Consider the following 18,828-nt stretch of genomic DNA (forward strand, 5'->3'; position numbering starts at 1 on the left):
ATGATTTTTGAATTAAAGGAAAAGTTCTGCATGCAAGAACATATATAAGGAGTAACACAACTGACTCTTGGTTAGCAAATAAGAGAACTAGAGGAAGTTGAAATGCAAGAATACTTCTTCTTGAGTAGTAACTGGCATTTATTGAGCATGTATTATTTTCCAGGCCTTACTGTATGCAGTTTCATTCTAACTCACTTAATCCTCAGCTGTGTCTCTAAGAAGATGTCTACATGGACACAATGAGATGAATATTTATTAGTAAGGCAGGGCCATTCAAGAAAGCACATTTGAGTTTTCAACTTAGCTTATTAACCAACATTTTTTCCTAAATACCCTTTTTAATTTAAGGATGGCTTAGATCTCCATTTTATTGAGAACCATGGTAGGTCTTCATAATGTTATATTTGGAGGTAAAATTTGATACTGATGTTCTAAATAATTACAAGTCATGAATTGAGGGAATATAAGTTGAGACCCCCCTTCAAGAGTTATGGTCTAAATATCATCCCATAAGGAGTTTCTACTTTAGATAGTTCATAGTTAGGTAGTATAGCTTTGAAATGGAATTGGTATTTGTGTTTTTTGCTCTTTCACGGCTATGAGATGCTAAATGTTACTATACACTGTATGAAATGTTCACAGACGAGGGAAGTGTCCTACCTTGAGATGCGTGCAATCTGCTTTAAGTAAAACCTGTAACAATTAACTCACTTCCAAAAGCATGTAAGAAAATTATTTACTTTAGAATTCAGAATATTGAATGTACACTTTAGTCACATAAATGAAAATAAAGTACATAATTTTCCTATTTCAACTGATTTTGAAGGGACACATGCATGACATATTATTCTTTAATACTATAATTTTAAAATGAGTATTTGAGGGAACATCAAATCTTCAGAAGAAAATTAAACCTATGAATGTCAATCATTTTAACATTAAATACTAGGATGTTATTATTTCAGAAAATGAAAAATATAAACTTAAAATATAAACATGTATAAAATATAAACATTTCTATAGTATGTAAAACATTTCAAAGCTTGCTTTCACTGTATTTAGCATTAAGAATCCATTTTTTTGAGTTTTACATCAGTACCAGATATGTGAACTTAAAATGTTATTAATTGTAGACCGTCCCACTGTTATATCCTATCATGGTTAAGCTTTTATTTTCCTTTCTATAATTGTTCATAAAGTAAAAAGGGGGTTCTGCAGTGCTTGAGGAGAGATATAAAAATCAAACATTAATTTTATTCAGATGAGATGATTTGTATGCAAGCTGATCAGACTACAAGCTTATCTCATTACAACCTCAAGGCTGTGAGCATTTCATCATTTCTCAGATGCCATTGAGTTTAATAATATGACTGCCTGCACTGTGTATTAAAAATACTCTGCAATTGTGTATAATGATGAAGTGTTTGTGAATATTTATTACTTCAGTCTTTAGCGCTCTCAACTTTATACTAAATAGCAAAGTTAATTGCCTATACTGCTCTAATTGCATTGTTTGCAGAGTACTCTCCTTTCCTCTTCATTTGAGGAGCTATTGGCAATATGCAGATTTTTTGAAATGCAATAATTAGCATGTGAAACATACACAGACATGTAATTGCACCCCAAATTGAAACACAGTGGATATACTTAGTCTCTGGTAGGGTCAATTAGTTCCACGCCCTTCTTTCTGAGAATGTGAGTGGTCAGTCCTGCTGATTTTAAACAGTGGCAGAGATGTTGATTTGCATATATAATTTGTTACAAGAAATTATAGTAGGACTATCATTGTTAGATACCAGAAAAGGAGTGCTTGTGAGAAGTCTTTTAAAAATGGACACGAATAATCTTTCATTTTATTACTAATGTCTTTACAATTGATAGTTCTATATGCAATATTTCCGAAGGGATTTTGTTGTCATTGTTTGTATCTTTTGTTTCGATTCTTCAAATATGTCTCTTTTCTTTCTTTTGCTCTCACTAGAACCCAGTAAATATTCTGTTTAGAAGTAAGGCTCTGAAACCCAGAGACTTGAGATTTAGCATTAGTATTGGCTCTTAAAAATATTGTCTTGCAGAAGCCATTTTATTTTTCAGTATGTCCAAATATCTGGTACCCTACCTATATTACAATCCACAGTGCTTACTCCCTAAATCACTAATTTCAGTGTAATTGTAAGTAATTATACTAGTAGTTTCAGTGCTTACAAGCAAAAAATTTTACTTTGTATTATCTGCTCCTTCCCTTCCTCTGGTGATTAACCATATGGTAACTTTCTCCAACTTTGAAATAGGAGACCAAGTATCCCAGTCAAATGAGGCTTATGCTTGGTCCAAGCATATGCTTTTTGGAAGGAAAAAACTGTCCTAAATAACAAGAAAAGTGGTAGTATTTAAAATTCTTATTTTATATATGTCTGTGATCTTGCTTTTTTTCTCTACTTTTCTACTCCTCTGCTGAGTAGTGGGTAGTAGGGAAGAGTTTACAACTTTACAGACTAGGTCAAGTTTAAGATAAGGAGGATTTGCCAGGTATGGAAGCAGCCAGAATAAAGGCAAATGGATATAAATGTGCATATTATAATCTGGAATAAATGATATTAGAATGTACAATGGTAGTGCCAAGTAAGGTAGATTGCTAGATTTAAAGGTTCTGACTCTGAATCATAATGATTTTTAAATTATAGTAACTGTTGAGAGGCCACCACGTTTTTAACCAATGAATAAAATAGTGTTGTGGAACTCATGGGAAGAAAAGTTTCAAGAAATAGGAAATGGTCAGAAATATCCAGTGCTACATTGTCTGGGATTGAAGACTTAGAAGGGGCCATTAGGGTGGGTAACTTGCAAGTTCTATAAAACATTTAAATAGAATAAGAGAACATGCAACACAAGTCAACAAATAATGTGCTTAAAATACTTTTAAAAATAGCATCGTTATACATGGTACCCTCCCCAGGCAGAGTGTGTGCTGATTGTCGTCGGATCAGTTGCTCAGTTGTGCGCCCTTTTACTTCACCCTTGGCATCGCTGAGATTCCACACTTGAAGGTGTTTCTACGCAGACACGTTGGCAGGAGCAATTTTCCTCGGCAGTGATTTCCATAGGCAGTTTCATACGCACCCAGCAGTGGGAGACATTATGTACCTGGGCAAAAGTTTGGGCCCATGCCACCATACTATTGCCCTCTGTCAACCTGGGCAGAAAGACAGAGCAGACAAAAACACCATCAATGGCAAGTCCTGGCCATCTGGGAGGACACAAGTGACTTTGTCATCTTGTGACAAAACAGTGGCTGCCAGGGGTGGTTTTCCTGGTCTGTGATACCAGACCAGGGTGCCTGAAGAGACACTGGCAGAATATCAGGTTCAGCCTTCAACAGCAATTATGATATTGGCTGCACCTGCATGACCGAAGTCCCTGCCAATATGGCTGTTACCCTCCTCTGGCAAGGAAGCAGTCAGTTTAAAAGGCCGCTTTCCTATCAGTGGTGTCATGTGCAGCCCATGGGTCAGCTCTTCTCCCCAAAGCTCTTACAATGTGACCCATGGATGTCCCTTGAACACCAAGGTCTATGGCCACATCTACTCTATGCCGCCAGGAGACAGCATATGTGGGGCAGGAGGGAGCAATGTTTCTTCCAGCAACTGTGGCTGCAACTCACTGGGGCCTTGTTTCAAATATTTTTAGACATATGGGTGAGCCACCAGCAACCTCTCTATGGGACTTTCCCGGTTTTCCTTGGTTGTGCATTTAGCAAGCATACTGCTACAGGTAAATGCTTCACCCACTGCATCTATCCTAAATGTTTCAATTTGTTTTTTAACAGCCCCGTTATACCTTTCTATTATTCCAGCTGCCTGGGGTTGATAATGGCACATGTAATCACCATACAATGTCCTGTGGTCAAGCCCACTCCTATATCTCCTGGCCTGTAAAGTGTCTCCCTCAGTCACTGTTGACCATTAGCAGATGCCTGTAATTGGCACATAAGTGCTCCAAAGTCCATTTAGTAGTTTGTGGGGTAGCCTGGGCCACAGAATGGGCAAAACCCAATCCTGTACCCAAGTCCACTGCTGTGAACATACATTTACATCCCTCTTTACTGGGCAAGAGCCCTACGTAATCTACTTGCCACACCTGTAAGGGTTTTGTTGGGCGGGGGAGCTGTCCCTCTTGAAAGGGTACTTGATGACGATGTGGGTAAAAGGAAGCACATTGCACAAGTGCTTGCACCGCTTGTTTTGCACCAGCAAATGTCAGCGGAATGTGCTGTCTCTGGGCAACTTTACACATGGTTCTAGGGCCTACATGGCATAGTTTCTTAGGCAACCATGGTCCCATGTCCGTAGGGGGCAGCTCCCGGAGTGTAGGAGCCCTGGCCAAGGCGTCAGCCATGTCATTCCCAGGGCTTAATGCTGGGTGATGTCCTGAGACATGATATATCAGGGCACGTTCCTTTAACCCTCAGGCCCAAAGGTCTTTCCACATGATTTATCCCTATAGTGGGAGATGGCCAATTTCCCAGTCCTGTGCTGCCCATTGAGGGAACCAGACAGTGAGGCCATGAAACACAGTCTGTCAGTACAGATGGTTATCTAACTTGATTCCCTAGTCAAAAAAAGCCAGACTGCCCGTTATTCAGCCCATTGGCTGGATTGCCTATTCCAGACACATACCAGAACTCTTCCTATAAGGACTGAATGGCAACAGCCACCCATGTTGGTGGATGGCCCCTTGCGGATCCATCTGTATACCAGGCCTCCACTGGTGGTGTCCCTGTCCCCTTCTCATAGCGGCTTACTGTTAGCACTTTCATGCTTGGTAAGGTGGGTGCTGGTTCAACCACAAAGGTTAATGGTCCCAGAACTTGCTGCAATTTCTGTAAGAGAAGACTTTTGGACAATCTAGCCAGTTGTTTTAAATAGGCTCCTCACTTGGTCAGGGTGGGTGTCTGGGCAACCCCAGCCCGGGGAGCTGTGGCCCAGACTCGCACCCACCCCTCAATCAGGAGGGTAATGATGACCTATACTGCTTGTATTCTGTGATTCCTTCAGTAGCCAGTAAGGCAGCATACACTTCTGCCAGCTGTTTTTCCAATAGTGAATAGCGAATCTCTGTCTCCTTACACACAACTGAAACCAAACCCTATTGGGACTTTGTGGGCCCCATGCTTCTGCCGTAACCCCCACCCATATCGACCCATGCTGGCAGACACCATCAGCAGGACCGGTATGGAGGGGTCAGTGACTCGCAGTGCCTGGGCCTGAGCCACTGCTCTTTTTGTCTCAGCCAAAGCCTTTCCTACCTCTGGTGTCCAGTCCCACATTTCCTCTCACTTTATAAGGAGATGCAGCAGCTTTAACAGCATGGCTAAATGAGGGCTGAACATTCTCCAGTACCCCAACAAGCCTACATATGTTTGTAGCTACTTAACAGTTTCTGGGTGGGGGTACTGTTGTATTTTATCAATCACTGCTTCAGGTAACACTTCTGTCTTACCCGACCAGACAACACCCAAGAACTTGACAGAATAACCAGGTCCCTGCACCTTGTCTTCACTGACGGCCCGTCCCAACCCCTGGAGGGCCTGGTGCAAACTGCAAGTTGCAGCTTCTAGATCTGGAAGAGCATCAGAAGTCAACATTATATCATCTATATAATGGAACACTTAAACTGAGGGTGGATGGGACTGGGTGGCCAGGTCACTAGCTACCAAGCCATGACACAAAATAGGACAGTGCAAGTATCCTTGCGGGAGGACCACAAACATCCACTGGCAGCCCTCCGATGCGAAGGCAAATTGATCCTGGCTTTCCAGTGCAATGTCAATGGAAAAGAAGGCATTAGCCAAGTCCAACCCAGAGCGATTAAGTCCCCAAAGTCACAGTCAGTTTACCCATCAGGTCAGTAATGTTCGGTACTGCAGCATGCAGTGGGGGAGTCACCTTTTTTAGTTCTCAATAGTCCACTGTCATTCTCCGGGTGCCATCTGGCTTCTTCATAGGCCACAAGGGTGAATTAAAAGGGCTGTGTGCAGGGCAGATGATGTGTGCTTCCTCCAAGCACAGAATGGTTTGGACGATTTCCTCCTGTCCACCGGGCAACTGGTATTGTTTAATGTTCACTATGTGGGAGGCTTGTGGCAACACCAAAGGTGTGTGGTGAGGATGACCACACCGCACCGTTTTCACAATAAGCACATGCCTCTGAAACTCCCCTTGAGTTGTTTGCATCATCAGACCGTGCAGCACATCCACCCCTAGAATGTATTCCGCTATCATAGACACAAGTGCATAATGATGTGGGGTAAAGCATACAGTTCCCAAAGTTAGAGTCACTTGTTGTACCCACACTGTTTGACCACCATACCCCTCTATGACTGCAGAGGGGCCCCGGAACCTGTCCAGGCTGCCATGGAGGAGGGTGGAGTCAGCACCTGTATCCACCAGCGCCAATACCCGCTGCACATTCTGTGGGGAGCAGTGAATGGTGAGTGCAACAGATGGCCTCCGGTCCTCCGGTGTCCCAGTATGCCAGTACCTTGGCCCCACCCCTAGCTGGGGGGGAAATCAGTCAGTGTGTAAGGCGTGAGTTCTTGGTCCACCACAGTATTCACCCACACCTGCTTCAGGGGCAGTGGGCGATAGCGCTGGTTGGAGCCCAAGTGTTTCCATAGCCCCATCAAGATCTCTGAAGGCTGTCCATCAAGCTTTTCATGAGCCAAACCAGCAGTCGAAAGGTCAGTCTGTGCTTGTCTGCGGCTTACTTGCAGTGGTACTACTGCTGCTGTCTCCAGCACTGTTTTGGGGGGCTGTTACTTTCCCTTTTCATTTGTGCAGCTTCACCGCAGTAGTTCTCACCTTGGTCACTTGAAGTCGCTTTACTTCTACATCTCCCAAGCGCGCTCATGCCGATTCTGTTTCGTATATTGGTGGTCAGTATACGGTGCTAGTAACGCAGCAATAGTTCCAAAGGTACTGATCCCTGTCACATACTTTTGGCAGCTGCCAGCCGCCTTCCGCTGGAGACTGCACTCACTGCCGCAACTGCGCAGTTTTGCAAACAGCATGACAGACGACCATCAAGCACATTCATGCCGCTCGCCCAGCAGATTCCTGGCGGGCTGGAAGAATTAGGGACTCTAGCATCTCCAGTGCTGTCTGTGTAGCCTCTTGGGTCAGTTGTAAGGGCTCCCAATCCTCTGGCGCTGCCAAAGCAGTTAAGTACATTCCCACTGGGTACCAAATAGAGGCTGAGGGCCACATCTCATCCACCTGCCCCTCCGTGCCAGGGAAGCTGAAGGACCATTGCTCTCACAGCCAACTACTTCACCCTGCTCGCTGCACAAAGTGTCAGGGTCTGGGGGTTGCTGTTGAGTTTTTGGGGTGATGAGAAGAGCAAAGAAGGAGACGGGAGTCATGGAGAGTGATCGAAAGAAGCCACCTTATTCTGCATAAAGCTGTACTTTTTATACTGCTATAGTGCTAATTCATGGTTACATAAATATGAAGATGTGCATGTGCCTGGCCTTCAAGGCCCTTATCTAACTCCTTACTCATGGGTACAACACGCTGTGTTTTCAAGGTTTCTCAAGGCCAGACATATCTGGGGCGAAGCACCAGACAGCTGTCCTTATAGAACAGTAGGGAAAGTTGGGCAGGGGGTGGGGGGCTTCCCTAAACTATCTCACTAATTTTTCTGTGATTATTAGATCATTCACAAATACAAACAGATTTAATTTCCTGAAATGATAATCCATTATGAAACACAAACTCTACAGGAAGCACCTTCTGAACACCTGATTATCTCAGGAATATGGATGTTTTCACAACATTAAAATATAATTAAGTCTAGCATTGGCCAAATTCAGTAGGGTTTGAGAATCTGCTGCCTTGTAATTAATGTTTAATTGCTGGTAATTATGTTGTTTAGTTCTATGCACAACCAATTTATTTCTTTTTTTACACCAGGGTCTATTTCAATTATACTCCGGCCACAACTGTCAAGGCCATCAACAAATTAAACACTAACTGCCAGGGCTACAGTTTAAGGGTCTTCTACCAATTTGCATAAAATAACTAGGTTCTTAAGCCCCCCAAAAACTAGTCTGCATTGAATGTTGAATCTCTCATGTCACTTCTAATTACTGTCTAATGGCTAGCCAGCCCAGAATTTAACTCAGAAACTAGAAGTAAATGGCCATATAAGTTATAGAGCTCTATTCCTCTTTATGTTTAAAATATTTAGACACCATTTAAATGTTATTATGGCCTGCCAGAGAATTTAGCAAGATTTCTGCATTAAACAGCTTTCTCTTTCTGCAGTTGCTTATGATTTACCTTAGTATAGCAAAATTGCATCTTTAATATTTTCCTTCCCTTATTTTGTTTTTTGAAAAAGGCACAAGCTGAAACAGTATTAAATGAAAAGCATGCATTGAAAGTTTTTACTGTCTTATTGATGATTTTTCTTTTCTCATAAAAGACCTCATACAAATAGAAAATAATTTAAAATCCCTAAGGACCGATTTTACAGTACACCCTATGAGTCTAACATTCTTGTTACAGGGACAACTTAAATAACTTTGAACACAGGAATTAAAACATAAAATCTCTTGTGAACCCTTCCTAGCAAGATAATTACTCTACTTTAGTCTATAGCATACCATAAAGATACGTCACTAAAAATATGTTACACATTACAGCGATGATATATAATACTGAGATACCTGATGAAATGAATCCTCAGAGCGAAGGTATTTGGAGTTGTAATTCATGGAAACAACAGCTTTTAGTGTTCTACAGTATATCACAAGAGTGACAGCTCTGTGATGAAATATAATACATAATCCTCTTGGTCACACACAGCAAGTTTTTCCTGACCTGAAGAATATTTTGTCTCTATTTTAATAATAGTGTCATGATTCTTAACATCATAGAATAAGTATATGTAAGACCTGTACTTGAAGGTATAAGCAGCAGTGTAGTTTCAATTAGAGGAAGCTATCAGCATTTTCACTGCATATAGCTTTCACTGGCAAAAGAAATTAAGTCCCTTAATTTCTTAAGTGATATAGAAGAGCATTCATTAACGTGGCCTACAGTGACTGCATACTAACGCTGAAATGAAAATATGAATTCTAAGGCATAATACGGACCAGGACATTGAGGATTATGTAAGAAGTGTTACATGCGTGTGTGATCTTTCCTGTTCACATTTGCCCTAATGACCTCCCCGGGTTGCCCTGTGCAGCTTCTCCCACATGCCTCCTACTCGGACTTTATTACACTTGTCGTTCTTGTCACTGAAATGTATTGAACAGGTTACATGCCAGGTACTCTCCTAGGTGCCGAGGTCACAAAAGAGAAATCGGCATGGTTCCCACCCTGGCAAAGGCCATGGTAGGACCAAGCCACACAAATTACTTTGTATCACAATGAGATCTTTGGTCGGTGAACTCTTTGATTTTTCCACCCCCCTCATATTAGTTGCTGCCACTTTTGCGTGCTGGGCTCAGCAATAACTACAATGTGTGAGCACAGTATGTTCAGTAATTAATATTTCAGATAAAGACACTTTGCGCTTCTTCCTTCTTAACTCTATTTTCTTCTAGGTTTTCAGATGTCTGTTTGTTATTGGATTACCTTGATTTCTTCTTTGGTTCTTCTCTTCAGTAAAGCAATGCTGATAACGATCAAAATCAAAATCCCTTAATAGCAGAGAGCTTTAAATTCCATCAAGTCCTATTTTTCAGGTGAGAGAGGTTAAGTTTTTCCAAAAACAAAAAGCTCTGAATATAAATGCTTTCCTTTATTTTGAATTAATTGCTCTCATGTTCTCCCATAGCAGGTTATCCATGCCTGTATTAGAATAGTCATTATGTTGTTATAACTTGTTGTTTATGAGTTTCCCTCTCTTTCTGCATGGCTGTATCCTCCAGGTCAGAAAGACACACATAAATTGGGTTGTAATACATCAAATGCAAATTGATTTTGTCCAAGAAAAGTGTCATCCTTAAGCATGCCATGGAAGCAGTGTCTTTTTATGAAAGATAAGTATCATAGCGGAGATGTTTCATAAGCTCTAAGTTGCTCTGTTATTCAGCTGCCGTGTAAATTTTAGGACTTCCAGGTGGAAAGAGGCCCCTTTCATTCATGGGATTTGTTAAATATCTGTATGACTCAGCTTGAGCTGCCACAGCAAAATACCTCAGAGTGGGTGGTTTAAACAACAGAATTTATTTTCTCACAATTCTGGACGTTGAAAAGTCCATAATGAAGGTGATGGCAAATTTGGGTTTTGGGGAGAGAGCTCTCTTCCTGGCTTGTGGGTCACCTTCCTGCTTGGGTCTTCAGATGGCCTTTAGTCTGTGGGTGCATGAAGAGAATGAGACAGCACTGTGTGTCTCGTTGTGTAAGGACACACTTACACTGTCCTTGACCTCCTTATAGTCCCTGAATCCTTCATTACCTTCTGATCGGCCTACCTCCAAATATAGTCACACTGAGGGGTTACAGTCAACTTATGAATTTGGGGGCAGAGGGAAGGCCTCATTCAATCCATAGCAATATCCCTTGATTATAAAGAAGAAGTCTCAATAACCCCCACCCTCTACAAAAAAAAAGAAAAACATAGAATGTAGTACAATCTCTACTCCATCTCTACCAATATAGTTACAATTATTAATATATACATAAAACCCTATGTGCATTCAGCAGAGAAAAGGTACATTTTGTATAGGAGCTTTTCAGTTAGGAGAAAAGAGAAATCAGAACGGGAATATACACAGGCATTTCCTAGCAGCCTGTTGTTGACATTACAGATGTTAGGCTTTGTTGTGAAATAGCTCACTTGTTCATAGGTAAGTCTGACAGGTCAGTGAGCAACCTCGTATCTGCGTCTTTCCTCCCTTCAGTCATGTGAAAAAATATTCTTGTGCATAGGCCTCTTGGCAATGGAAAAAAAGGAACTGAGAAGTTCTTCAGAACACAGACAGGAGGCTCCATCTTCAATCTCTGTATGTCTACTATGTCAGCTTCATTTTGTTCTCTGTGCGTGGCCTCTCTTTTGGTCTTCAGTCTCCACGTGGCCACCATAAAATGTTCATGCTTCTACACTTGATTCCAGGCATGCACAGTAGGTCTAATTATCTAATCCTGAATTCGAGTTCTCATTTTTCAGAGTGAGATCAGCTTGGCTTGGGTGAGGAGTTTGTCCCTCTTAGGACTGACTACTGCCAGGGAGACAGGTCATAAACTTTATGAGATTTCTTTGGAATCCCTGCTTCCACCTGTGAGTATAGTTTGGAACCTCGTATAAGACCACTGCCCTGTAAGAAGGGGATTCTGACTCATAACAGGAGGCAAATACTAGCATCAAGCTCACTTTGCAATAAAGCAGAAAAACTTTGCTTTTTCCTAGTCTCCTTCTCCTAGGCCTAGGGGTTCAGAGGTATTACCAGATTGCAGAAGCTACTTTAACCAGGAATAGTCTTAGCAGGTTCATCTTTCATTTGAATTGTGTTATCTGCAAGACTTAAATTACATGCTTTTAGTTATGATATACCTGCTACCTCTGAAACTTAAATGGCTTGCTTTCTTTATGACTAAAAAGCTAAACTTGAACATTATATATAGCTGGTAATTGGTTAAGAGTATTTTATATTTCAGCATTGAAAAGTGAGGGTCATCACAAAAAAAAAAAAGGTTATAAAACTCTCTGTAAAGCTAATGGAAATGTTCAGTTTAAAGATGGCCTTTAAAATGTTAAGAGAAATTGTCAGGTATGGCTTATAATGGCCATACTCCTCATTGTTTTATGCCCAGACACATAACAGGATTTATGTGGTAAAAGGCTCATAACTGGAGTATAAAATAAAGAAGTCTTCCACTCAAATTTTCCACTGTTTAACTTTATATATTTTTTTATCCTTATCTATTTTGGGGGAAGAAAATGGATTTGAGCAGCTATTAATATTTCAGCTGAAATTGGATATATTATATTGACAATTAATTGAGCAATCTTAAATCAATTAACTTTGTGTCCTTTCAAGAATTTCATATCATTTAAAGATTTATCTAGCATGTGTCTGTTAACTTTTGCTGCCTACAATTAACCATCAAATTGCCTGGAATCGTGCACTTGCTTGGTTTCTTTTCTATTCCCTCCCCAGTTTTTCCAGGAACACTTTTCTAATAAATCACTAAACCATGAATCATTATCTCAAGGCTTACAAAAAAGAAGCACTTACATCTCAATCTGTGTATCACATAGTATTGCTTGATCTACCCTAGCCCCATTTTGGCCTCATGGGACTCCCTCATTCTTGAGACCAACAAGCTAACTAGAGTACATTCTCATAGAAAACAAGATGGAATTTCTAAAAGGGCAAGCACATTCCAAATTTCTGCTTTCATCATACCTTCTACATTCCATTGGTCAAAGTGGGTCATACCTAACATCAGTATCAGGGGATTGGGAGTGTCAGGGGAATGTGAATATTTCTGAATAACTACCACTTCTAGAATGAAAAGTAATATAAAGTGTAATATGTGCATGTATGTGTGTATAAAAGGATTCGTCATTCCCATTCAATGTATAGAGTGAACAGTGACTTCTAGTCAAATACTTGCTAGTTGCTCGAAATATATCTGTGAATAGCACAGAACCCAAGACTGTAATTGACCATATTTGAACATACAGGTTATTAGTGAGCACATGACAAAATACACACAACATTTCTTAATATTTTGTTGTGATACATGCTGTATTTATAAAACACAATGTGCAATTATGGCAGTTAATAAGGGGGCTTGAATTCTAAGGAGTGAGGAATGCTTCCTTGAGGTAGTGACATTTAACAGGAGACTGAAGGGGCAAAGTTAATCAGGGAGAGACGTAGAAGGAAGAAAGAGTTGCCAGAAAATGTTTATCATACATGAAGGCCTTGGGGCAGAAGAGAGAAACTGAAGGCCAGTGTGGAGATAGTGTTATAAAAGATTAAATGATGGAGAGATCGGAGCAAAAAGAATCCTTTGACAATGTTAAAACTTCTGGAATTTATTCTAGGATCAATTAGAAACCATTAAAGGATTTTAGGCAGGGGTTGGGTGACTTAATCAGGTTTGCATTTGTAAAGGTCACAGTAGCTGCTGGATAAGGAGTGGATTAGACCATGCTATTAAGTCTTGAAGAAAATGTAGAGCAGTTGAATTTCTCATACACCACTCTTGCAATTAGGAATTTAGTATGAATGCTTTGGAAAATTATTTTAAATTCTCTAGTAAAGGTGAAGACTTATGTTCCCAAAGACCTAGTATTTCTACTCTTAGTGTTTCAAGAAACCTTTGCAAGTGCACATCAGAAGACATAAAGAAATGTTCATTGAAATGACATCTATATATATGTTAATTAGTTAATTTTTATAAAGGGAAAACCTCCTAAAATCTGCAAACATCAGAATAGATAAATAAGTTGTATTATATTTGTATGCAATGGAATATTATATAGCAGTGCAAGTTTTCAATACAGCCTTTTTATATATGCAGGAATATAAGAATAAAAAAGGCAAGTCATAGAAAAATATTTTAAGTATTATAGGTAATCAATTTACCTATAAACAAGAAAATTAATGTATTTTGGAGATACAGTCATAAATAATGAAGTTTTAAGGACAGTAAGGGAATAAATGTTAACTAAAGGTCAGGATGATGGTCCTGCCTGAATGAAGACAGAATCAAATAGGTTCAGTAAGAGGTACTTAGGAAGTTTCTTCAACTAGATGATGGATAAATGTGTATTTTAGTATTTTAACCTTGTACTACCTATTAGAGCCTTTTATAATGTCTTGTAATCACTAAATATATATTTTTAAAACATTATAAAATAGAAGGGCCAGAGTGTATAAACACCCTTTTGAAGGTTATTAGAATAATCCAGGGGAAATACAATGAGCTGGTCTAGAGTGAGGCGAACAAGACCGCGGTTGGTCACGAGGACCCAGGAAGATGATGTGAGACACTGAAGGACTGAGAACCCTCCCCTTGGCATCTTCTTTGTCTTTCAGCCAGCGGTTCATCCCCACATCTTCTTGCACCTAACATTAGTTTCTACCTGTTCCTCTCCATTCCTCTTGCTACAAACCAGATGGTCCAGCGGCCGCCCATTCATACGGGAAGTTCATTGATTCCTGCAGTAGCCCAGTCAGGTCTCCCACCCTGCTCCCCGGAGTTTGAATGCTCCTTTGGTGCCTTCTCATACCTATTATTTGTTAAGTAGATACTTATGCTCACAATTTTCTGGTTGATTTTCCTCCACAGTGTGATCAATCACCCGATATATGGAATGGGAGTTGAGCTAGATTGTGATTTCATTCTGAAATGTATTACATGTGAGTTGTTTATGAGACATCCAAGGAAGAATATTGAGGATAGCACTACATATACTGTCTAAAGCTCAGAGGAAAGTCTGTGTGAGTGGGGAAAAAATTGATTGTAACATTAGCCACAGGGCTGGATGAGATTGCTTGGGGAGGAGGTACGTACAGTGCAATGAGAAAAACATCTGAGATGGAGTGCTGAGGACCTCGGGCATTTATGTGTTGGATGGAGAAGGAAAAGCCGGCGACAGAGAGCAACAAAGAGGAGCCACAGGTATGAGGGAAACTACGAGGGTAGGGTCTCAGGTCATGTCTTCTGAAGCAGACCTTGAGATAATGATTCATGGTTTAGTGATTTATTAGAAAAGTGCTCCTGGAAAAACTGGGGAGGGAATAGGAAAGAAACCAAGCAAGTGCACGATTCCAGGCAAAGTCTCAACTCTAGGCTTATTCCTGGGGAAAGATTGGAGGGGTGAATTGCTACTCAGAATTTTTCCCTACTCAATGCAAATAAGCTGGACCTTTATAGTCCCAGAGCTTATTTGTCAAAGCCAGTTCCGTGAGCTTATTGACTCCCACGTACTTTCTGTTCTCTGCAGAAGGGCTGCGGCTGCGTGCAGGCAGGCCTCAAGGTGTAATTGCAGGTGCAGAAGTTAGAAGCAAGGACGGCATGAGAGGAGAGATGATGCACAGGAATGATCAAAGCTATCAGAGGGCATCTGGATGTTACCAATACCTACAAGTGTCTGCTAAATGTGGTATCACAGAATCCAAAAAGAAAGTTCTAAAGCATAGCAGATTTCGCCTAATGCTCTTCTTGAGAGTTTAAGGTGAACTTTGAAAAACTAAGTATTTATTAGACTTAATAATAAGAACATGATTACAGTTAGGCTTGTCTATATGACAAGTAATGGTATATAAGGTGCATGGACTTTATCCTTTAGGCAATAAGAAGCCACTGAATGGTTTTATGAAGGAGCATAATAAAGTCATATAGATCATTATCTCAGTGAGAGCAGTATAAGGACAGACTTAAGGATGTCTGCTGAAGCCAAGGAAACCATTTTGGAAGCTGTTGCAAACGTGCAAGTAAGAGATTATAAAGGGTTAGAGTAGTATAAGTGAACAGAGTTTGTGTTTTATATTTAAGAGACAAAATAAATACAGACTATGGTTCTCTGAAGAAAAATCAGTCAAGGATGGCCACAGGTTTCTATATTTGGTGACTATGTTAATAGAGGAATATGAGAAGGATGCTGGAATTCAGTTGCTATTTCAACTTTAACAAGATGTATAGCAGGTGTCCCTGGGCAGGCCTGTTGAGCCATCAGGTAGTTGAATATAAAACTAAAATCTGGAAGGAAGATCAGAATACCAGGTAGGTCTTTGTACATCATTATCATATTTGGAAAAGTTCAGTATGTGAGTGGATAAGAAGTCCTAGGAAAAGTTTTTTAAGGTAAGAAAAGAGATAAGCCAACAGAATCCTGAGCAATAGAATGTTCAAGGAATAACAAAAGCCATCTCAGATGTTGATTGATCAACTCTTGAAGTTTGATGATCTCTTTGTGATCTAACTGCTTGCCTGGTCTCTTTGTTACAATCTATTCAAATGAGAGAGATCTCCTTCCTCATCACTCCATCTAAAACAACTAAGAGTCTTCCACATCATCACCTCCAACCTCATTTTTTTTCTATCTCCTTACCCTCTTTTTTTCTTCATAGTACATATAAATAGCTGGCAGTATATCTTATATTCATGAGTATATTTATTTTCTATCTTTTCCGGTAGTATAAAAGCTCCGTGACGACCAGAGACTTCACAGCACCAAATGTATCCCCTGTATTCATATCCTTCTTGGAATATGAAAAAGACTCAATAATTCTTTAATGAATGGAGGAATGAATGACCAATATGTCCAGCAGACCTACAGGATGATTCTTTTATAGACTCTTTATTGCCATTTCAAACAATACTGTTTGTGTATTACAAATAAACCAAAATTTATTCTCTAGTCATGATATGAATTCTTGAGTCATTCCAAAGAAGCCATAACTACACTTCTGATCTCATTGAACAAAATTGCTCTCTTCTGTAATCTTTTTATAGTTAGATGGCATCCCTAAGCCAGGCCAGTCACAGCAAAGCCACATCAAGCATTCTTGGTAATTAATGTGTGTCCAGATTCCATACTTATTTTAGTTTAGCAATGATATGCTTGGGATTACTGTATTGAGAGATCACCTCAATCTGTAAAGCATACATAGTGTACTGGTAAATCAGTATATTTCTACATGATATTAAGGTGCTGGTATATTAAAGACAGTACAGACACTTCTGTAAGAAACAGATTATAATCAGTTCCACTGACAGGCATGTAGTTTGGGGCACTATAGAAATAGGGTACTTAGGAAATTATTGCACACACACACACACACACACACACACCAACAGACCTGAAGGATGTTCAGAAGATGTTCCAGGTATAGTTCATAACTTTCTTTTTGTCTTCCCAGAATTCATAGCCTTTTTGTTGTTGTAAATACTATCTCGATATTCCCTTGAGTAATTATACCATCAGCATTTGCATGCAACCTTACAAATAAGGTCATTCACCCGCTCTCCTTTGAAGGTCACACAACTCTCTCTCTCTCTCTCCAGACTTGAATTTTGAACTGAACAATATTTAAAACAAAAATATGAGGAGCTGATTCTTAGTAATAGTGTCACCCTGCTGAGACTGCCCAGTAGTTCCTCCTACTGTGATCCATAAACTTTGTTGGATGCGGTCTTTACTCCTCTTCAGTCTTCCCTGGGAGTCTGGAAGCTTCTCAAAATCCTTCTAGTAAACTCATGTTATGTTTGATTGGCCCAGAGCTTGTTCCCATCGCTTCACAACAATAAAGGTCCAACAAATGAGGCCCAATTAATGATCCTCTTTACTGCCCACAACTTGACTAATATATATATATGTGAGCTGGTGGAAGAAAGGAAATAATAAATGTGTAGTTTTGTGGCATCACTAAAGATCCTCTTTATTACTTTCTGAAGTTTAGGATTGTTAATGTGCTTTGAAAAATATTCAGTTATCCTAAGATATCCAGCGATTTGTCCTTGATGTTTTGAGATGCCATGAATGATAAGCCAACATGTAATAAAAGTTTCTTTTTCTAAGTTGAGCTGAAATATCGCATTGTAGGCAAGCCTGTCATTAGATCTTCACATATGACAAACGGCTGTCTCTTAGCCACTCTCTCCCTCTCCACTGTCCGTCATCCTAGCCTTGGAGATCAACAGTCTCCTCGTTTGAATCCATTAGTCACTCATGAATAATGGCATAAAAGCTTCACAATGCTCTAGAAAGAGAGCCTTTTATTATACTTTTCTAACAACCATTAATACCTATAACACTCAGCAGTTTTCTGATTTTCTTTGATAAAAAGACAAGCTGTAACTACAGGACAAAATGGCATGGGGCCCAAAACTATTACCGGTTTCATTAGTGAGGGTAAGAAATGGAAAAAAAAGAAAAGAAAAATGAGCTATGCTACTATCAGACACAAGAAAACTCTGGTAAAAAAAATGTAAAACAACTTTTTGGGGGGTGAGGGGCCATTGAATTTATAAGTATGAATTATAATAGAAAGCATCACATCAAAGAAGGATGTCTTTTCCTTTTAAATCTTTTGGAGATTCTGCAAGAAATTAAAATCTTTACATTTATGTTAGCTTAAATTGAGAAGTTAATGTAGGTAGTAAGAAAGTTTTTTTATTTCCATAATATGCTTGACAGAGTATTGTCTAAGCAACAATAAGGAATAAAAATTACTGGCTAATCAAAAAAAATATTACTTTTTGAAATTATCCTTGTGAATAATTTCAGCAAGATCATTATGAAACAAAATATTATTTGACTCTAAGTGAGAGGCTATCATAATTGAAAACAAAAATGGTCACAGTGTGGGAGTTACATAGAATTACATACAGCATAACTAGGCTTATTTTATCTATTACGTGTTTTTTTTCTTGAATTTAAGAAAAATTGAAAATTCAAACATAGTATTTAAACTTTTTGGGTTTCTTTTAGATATTTTAGGATGAAATACCATTGAGAATAAAATCTTTTTAATTGGGAATAAAATCTCAATTTAAAAGCTAAATTGAATATCATTAAGTTCTTCACAGAATAAGATGTTTTGCTTTGATTTTCTTTTTTCCTAATTAATTATGTATTTTCCAAAAGAGCTAAGGCAATACCATTAGTAAACTTCTTTCACATTTTTTTCTACTTTACATACACTTCATGTTTTTACTTAGGCAAATGTTTATTAAGAAAATGTATTAAAACCCAAACTTTGTTTTTCATTGTGAATTCCAGCTCCTTTTTGGATCTTTACATAAAAGGATTTTGAATCTATTTACAAAGAGTGAAAGTAACATAGGTATTTAC

At 39.4% G+C, this 18,828-nt stretch overlaps 1 protein-coding gene across 10 annotated transcripts in view; it reads left to right on the top strand.

Moving 5' to 3' along the window:
• MGAT4C (MGAT4 family member C) overlaps nt 1–18,828 on the top strand; it is a 777,100-nt gene that overhangs the window by 632,292 nt on the left and 125,980 nt on the right. Inside the window, exon 2 of one of the 10 annotated variants that reach the window (XM_073214766.1) lies at nt 6,386–6,489. The exons of 8 other annotated variants lie outside the window; for them this stretch is intronic. In XM_073214766.1, the coding sequence (XP_073070867.1) occupies nt 6,414–6,489 (76 nt within the window). In that variant the 5' untranslated portion in view covers nt 6,386–6,413. Of the gene's footprint in view, nt 1–6,385; nt 6,490–18,828 lie in introns of those variants that run through there. One more of the 10 variants, XM_073214767.1, reaches the window with a different exon arrangement.

The sequence above is a fragment of the Manis javanica genome, chromosome 10 (assembly GCF_040802235.1).
Source record: "Manis javanica isolate MJ-LG chromosome 10, MJ_LKY, whole genome shotgun sequence".
NCBI lineage: Eukaryota > Metazoa > Chordata > Mammalia > Pholidota > Manidae > Manis > Manis javanica.